The 6,107-nt window shown below is 34.2% G+C and overlaps 2 protein-coding genes across 2 annotated transcripts; one reads left to right on the forward strand and one right to left on the reverse strand.

Moving 5' to 3' along the window:
- On the reverse strand, nucleotides 1-1,951 carry LOC100177395 (DNA-directed RNA polymerase II subunit RPB3-like). The gene is made up of 6 exons (XM_002119270.5): nucleotides 1,698-1,951; nucleotides 1,405-1,530; nucleotides 902-1,030; nucleotides 713-842; nucleotides 503-656; nucleotides 1-229 (listed from the first exon to the last, which is right to left on the reverse strand). Exons 1-6 carry the CDS (start codon nucleotides 1,944-1,946, stop codon nucleotides 58-60), a joined length of 960 nt encoding a protein of 319 aa, XP_002119306.2. The 5' UTR covers nucleotides 1,947-1,951; the 3' UTR covers nucleotides 1-57.
- Nucleotides 1,952-2,369: 418 nt separating this feature from the next.
- On the forward strand, nucleotides 2,370-5,995 carry LOC100179740 (DDB1- and CUL4-associated factor 10). Its single transcript, XM_002119191.5, has 7 exons — nucleotides 2,370-2,663; nucleotides 2,969-3,161; nucleotides 3,560-3,678; nucleotides 4,071-4,212; nucleotides 4,596-4,732; nucleotides 4,873-5,020; nucleotides 5,324-5,995. Exons 1-7 carry the CDS (start codon nucleotides 2,437-2,439, stop codon nucleotides 5,546-5,548), a joined length of 1,191 nt encoding a protein of 396 aa, XP_002119227.1. The 5' UTR covers nucleotides 2,370-2,436; the 3' UTR covers nucleotides 5,549-5,995.
- The last annotated feature ends 112 nt before the right edge of the window (nucleotides 5,996-6,107 follow it).

Consider the following 6,107-nt stretch of genomic DNA (forward strand, 5'->3'; position numbering starts at 1 on the left):
TAAAAGTTCACATCAAATATTTCATGAATTTGTACAAAAATATTCATTCCATAGCAGCTAGTTAATGGTCAGGCCATCTTGTTGAAGCTCTTGGCTATGCTGGGTCTGTAGGTCACTAAGTTTTTTCTTTAACACTGCAAGTCCATTTAGTACAATATTTTCTGGTCTCAGTGCACCAGTGGATTCAACATTGAAGAAAAATTTGTTTGGTTTTCCATGCGGGTCAAAACTGGTGATAAAAACAAAGATGTAAAATACTGAATAAGACAAACATAGTTTTGTTTGAAGGGAAATGCAAAAACTCTGGCCTAAATTCCAAGTTTCATTGTGAACTACACGTCTACACCGTAGAACCTAACATAATGTTCAAACCTAATTTCACTTCTCAACAAACACTTCAAATTCCAAGTTTCATTGTGAACTACATGTCTACACCGTAGAACCTAACATAATGTTCAAACCTAATTTCAACAAACACTTCTTATGTTATACAACAACTTACTCTGCCTGGTATTTGTCTTCATCATCTGCAAGTTCTGAGTATTCACTTTTAGGCCATTCCTCTGGTTTAGGATATGTTGTGTGCCGTAATGCATTGTCAGGATCATATTCGAATGCAACTGCACTCACACATTGCCACTTTGCGTGTTCTTTTCCTGTAAAACATCATCAAAATGACTACTATTTCTGGCGAAGTCAGCAAGGTTTATACCAAACCCCTTCTTTGCGAATGCTTTAAATTTCAACGATTGCCCTTTTCGAAGTTTTGCAATCAAAATATCATCTTGTTCACCAAAACTTTTACTGCTGTCTCCACGACTCCTGGATGTGATAGGAACCACCTACATCCAGTACAACAGTGAAATCAAAACTCTACAGAGCTCTTTGATTAAGTCTGTACCTTAGGGTTCATAGATATCAGATCACGGGTTGTAACTTGCCTAGTACCTTCCCCTGTACATTTTACATCAAGGTAAAATTCTACGGAACAGTCTTGGCAGAAATCATCACACATGCAATCACGAGAATACTGAATGAAAATTTTAAATAAATTAATACCTAAGCATATAGGAGATCATGATGTACACCAGTTAGGGTTGAAGATATAGATAACTTATTCATGCTTGCATGGTTAGACAACTCTATCCCTGCATAGAAAGAGTCATACGATGTTTTATTGGCAGCTTTATACATATCATGTTCTTTTTATAAGTTATCATGCATGTAACTTTGTAGTATTGTTTGTGCTTTCTGTATAGCTACTATTTGAACAACCGATTAGTGGCCACTGGGTAGTGTAATAAGCTTTGTTCTTGCACAAAAATCAAACCCATTATCACAATGGTAGCAACACCATGTCTTATACAGCTTAGCAAAACCTGTTCAAAATAATGAAAATATTACTTGTATTTTGTCAACCACATCATCTGAGGTAAGCGGTATGAGTCCAATTCGATGCGACAAAAACTCGTCATTTAAAACTGATGAATTTTCTTCAATTTGTATCCAATCAATCGCTAAGGTTGGTACCTAAGGAACAAAAAAAAATTGAATAACATATGAATGCTAGGCTGTTTAATTAGAGTACAGATACAGAGCAGTGTGGCGAACCTTATGTGTCTTATCAATTGTTTCATTTAATAACAGTTGCAGTTCAGAATATTATACGCTATAATATTCGCTAATATATTACTCACTTCCGCAATGAAAACTCGTCGTACAGAGTTCGCTGTGCTAAGATCTGTATCTTCTACTACGAATTTAACGTTGTCTTCTGTCAGTTCAGTGATTGAAACCGTTGGCTGATTCGCGAATGGCATAACTATTAAACTGGTAGATCGCAAACTGTTCGTGATGTTATAAAAATCAATACGGCTCTTGTCTTTGAAGCTCTTAACTAACAGCCGAATCGCACTGTTTCTAGTCTGTCGATCAAATGTTCGCATGGATAATAAAAATCTTGCAAAAGAAAATAAAAATCGTATACATTTTTTTATGCGACAATCTTTTTAAAATTATTCTATTATCATTATAAATTACCTCTGAGTATGTTTTACAGCAACAAAATAATTTAGTATTATTATAAATGTAATTCAAAACAACGATTTAAGACCTTCAATGTCTTTCTTGGCATATTGTCATAAATTTGGTATATTTGCATTTGGGAAATCCCCTGATTATACATACCATGTTTACATGTTCGTTTAGTTACAGATCGTAGGTTTAGTCGAAGGTTTGTATTTGTGTTTTGTGTGTTTTCGTATTTCTAGATTGGTTATTTATACATTGGTAGAGCATATATATGGTTTTGTTATTTATGGAACATTTGCAACGTATTATTAATAGAAAGCTATTGTTTTGTAACATTAAGCCTTTTAATTTATATAAAGGCTCTACCGTTTGTATGGTAAACTGTTTAGATGTAACTCACCCACTATGTCAATATTCTCCTGGGTTGAAGGAAGGCGGCAAGGTGTCCAATCCATATACCAGAAATCAGGTCAACCTTGCTCCGATTTTGGACGTTTTCTCAACCAACATGCCTCAACTCAAAAAATTGAAAACATACTTTGGAAACAGCTTTACAAAAAGAGTAGCAAGAATGACCACAGACATAATGTAGGTTATGGAGGCGTGTTTGGATTGAAGTATTCACCAGATGGGTAAGCTCTGTCATTAACTTCTTTCTAAATGTTTAATATATCAAACACTAAAAAATAGGCTCGATTGCTTGAAGAGTATGTTTACCTTAACTCTGTATTATTAATGAAACTAAAAGGTTATACTTTATACAACACAATGTATAAATGCATTTTTATTAACTTTAAGTGAGACATTATGTAGTCTAACTCTATACATGTGATCACTAAAAACTTTGTACACTGGCTTTATAGATCTACCGGATTTTATTAGAATGCAAAAATGAATACTGTATGCAAAGGTAAACAAATTTACCTTAATATTTCAGTAAACTGGTAGTAGCAGCATGTGAGCGTGATGCAGTTGTGATGCTTGATCCTCGTACAATGAGTGTGGTGAATAAACGTGAACATGTTCATACAAAACACTGCAACACAATTTCATTTATTGATAACCTTCTCTTCACAACTTGCTCCGATGATGGAAACGTCGCAATCTGGGATATTAGGAGCATGAGAGAGGTATTCAATGATTTTATATGTGGATGTTTTAAACAATAAACATACCAACGATTTTATGTGTGTGAGAAATACCAAAATGTTTTATGTTTATAGATGTTTTAAAGTATGTATAACAGCTGATAAGTTTAGTCTTTTGGTTTTGACATAATAGAAAAAGTATATAATACATCTCAGGTCCTCGTGCCCAATATTTTGTTATATATCTGTATATATAAAATATGATGTATAACATGTTTAAAAAGACCTGAAAACTATTTACTTTTAACTATGTAATGTAAAATATATTTGAAACTCTCTTCATTTATTTTATAGTGGCTTTGTAATTTATATATATATATAAATAGAAAATTTAAAAACTGCACTTTTGTTGTTTGCTTGAAATGCCCTGTTTTTACCAGGAAGTTTTAAAGCTTTGCGGTCACACTAGTTGGGTGAAGAACGTTGAATATCATAAACCTAGCAAATGTCTTGTATCTGCAGGATTTGATGATAATATCATTACATGGGATATAAACAAGTATAAGACATGACACATGAGTATATATATATATATCTGTTATACGTTTTCAAAATTGTTGTCTTCTTAATTTTTGTACTCTTACTAATTTTTGTAAAATATTTCTCCAAATTTAATATATATATATATAGTTTATATGTGTTATCAATATGTAATAGGCCCGCTGTTTAAAAAAATGTGCTGTTAATATATTTTCTAGTGATTTGTGGCCATTAAAAACGGCAATTAATATTGTGAAAAACAATATTATCACAAAGCATAATTGCTTAAAATGTGTAAAATTATCTAGATTCTAAAATGATTCAAACCCCTTAGTGTACTTTAATAAATTGTTCTTGTTGCATAAATACAGACAGCTAGTTAATCAAGCTTTCCGCTTGTTTTCTGTTTAGTTTGCTTCCGAATGGAGAATGCAAATCTGAAGTCGTATTAACTTGTCCTCGATTAATGAGAATGAGATTATCACCTGATGGTAACAGTATGTACATTTCTACTATTCAAGCTGTAGATCTGATTGCAATCCACAATCTTGAGGTATGTGTTGACAAATTGGAAGTGTAAAGGCTTAATTTCGTTAAATGTGTCTTCTAAACACATGGTTCTCATGTCTATGGGTAAATCAGAGCCAATAAATGCCCCACACGTTACTCAATCAAGTGTGGTAACGAGTAAGCAGGTACAAAGTGTATAAAATATGTCACACTTGTGTTGTCTTCGGAAGTTTTCCGGCCTTTTCAAAAATCAAAAGGAATAAATAAAATTCGTTTGAATTATGAAAATGAAATGCAATTTTAGATTTCCAAGCATCAACTGATAATTAAAATGAATAAATGATCACAGAGATATAAAAAAAGCTAGATAACGCCTCCTCTTATTTTGTACACTCCCAAAACTGTAAAATTATTATTTATAATCAGATTGAAAAGCTTACCACAGACATAAACAAGCTTGTATTAAATGATGAGTTTGGAGATTATTTCGTTCAATTTAACAACACACAAGTCCCTGTCAATCGTGAAGAACCATTTGAAGCACAATCACAACCAATGACAAGGTAAGTGTTATGAGTTAGGGGCCTTACGGCCTATGGGTGTTACCGTTGGTCATTAAGAGTTGTTTGTGCAAAATTTTCCTCAACAATTTTTCTCAGTTGTCGATGAATTAACCTAATAATATAATTTTTTAAATTTTTAGAAGGAACCACTTAGAATTGTACTATGGTCACAGTTCTGACCTTACGAAGCGTGACCCTATTAATGTCTTCTGCCAATCTATTGATGTGCACCCACAGAACATGGCTGTTGTATTGAGATATGACAGGTTTGCAACCTCAGTGGAAAAGGTCAGTGATGCTAAATCAATGTTGCTGTTATTGTGGGTGTATTTGTCTTTGTTGGAGTTACTCTAACCCATTAATCGGTTGCCAAATTGTCAGCGATTCAGAAAAAATGCCAATTGCCTACAAACCTGTACAGATAATAACTCCTTCGGGGGTAAGAGGTGTATGAAATACAGTGCCTGTGTTATACTGACTATGACTATCGTCACTCCATAACTATACATCATTTATTCATTTTATCTCACTTTCTATATGTGTAACTTATAGCGTTCGCATTATTGTGCTCTAACTGAATTTGTATTCCAGTTAACTTCAGTGCACAACACATGGTCTCACTACCATGGTGAGCATCAAGGGAATAATAAATGGCAGGCAGATGCACAAGGTAATTCGTCTATCCCGTTACCTCGTGGCCAGACCACTAACGTAATGATGGAAGAGAGCCTTGACAATATTGAATACATTCAAGAAGTCTCATTCTCACCATGCGGAACGATTTATCCGGCATCTCCATTTGGCTATGGGCATTAGACTCGTCTCATTACGGATTCGAACCTGTATGATTACCAGACACACATGGCGTCTCGTGTGCACGGAATGCACAAGAGTGCCAAAGGTTCGGACACGGTTATGCCAGCACACACATTCATTGATGCTGCCCCTTTGCACGACGTGACTTATTGTTTCGGACACCGTAGTTTGGTGCTGTCCACTGCTTTTTCACCAGTTGGAATACAAATCGTCACTGGCTCAAAAAATGGCGAGATTGTATTTTATGAACCAGTTTTATGATCATTGATTTACTTAACTTGTTTGCCTTTGAAGGTCCAATGATAATGTTCCAATACTACATACATTTATTTTGTTAAGTGCTGATCCATTAGGACCTTAACGTCAACGAGTATCCATGTTAGTTCACTGGATTTAAGCATTTTAAATCCAAGGGTGTAGTGTCTGCCCTAAAATGAAGGCATCAAATTCTGTTTTAAATGTGCTAGTGTTGTGCTTTTTTAACACGCAAAGTTCAGAGCTGTTTCTACTTCTATGCTTACATTTTTAAGGCAATTGTTTTCGTTATTTGTGGTACTAA

Source organism: Ciona intestinalis, chromosome 2 (genome assembly GCF_000224145.3).
Source record: "Ciona intestinalis chromosome 2, KH, whole genome shotgun sequence".
NCBI lineage: Eukaryota > Metazoa > Chordata > Ascidiacea > Phlebobranchia > Cionidae > Ciona > Ciona intestinalis.

Coding starts and splice junctions, on each gene's coding strand:
- LOC100177395 (XM_002119270.5), bottom strand. CDS start 1,946: ATGCGAACATTTGATCGACAGACTAGAAACAGTGCGATTCGGCTGTTA. Junction 657..712: donor ATTCGCAAAGAAGGGGTTTG/GTATAAACCTTG, acceptor GATGTTTTACAG/GAAAAGAACACGCAAAGTGG. Junction 230..502: donor GAAGACAAATACCAGGCAGA/GTAAGTTGTTGT, acceptor TTTTATCACCAG/TTTTGACCCGCATGGAAAAC.
- LOC100179740 (XM_002119191.5), top strand. CDS start 2,437: ATGTCAATATTCTCCTGGGTTGAAGGAAGGCGGCAAGGTGTCCAATCC. Junction 4,733..4,872: donor CAATCACAACCAATGACAAG/GTAAGTGTTATG, acceptor TTAAATTTTTAG/AAGGAACCACTTAGAATTGT. Junction 5,021..5,323: donor TTGCAACCTCAGTGGAAAAG/GTCAGTGATGCT, acceptor TTTGTATTCCAG/TTAACTTCAGTGCACAACAC.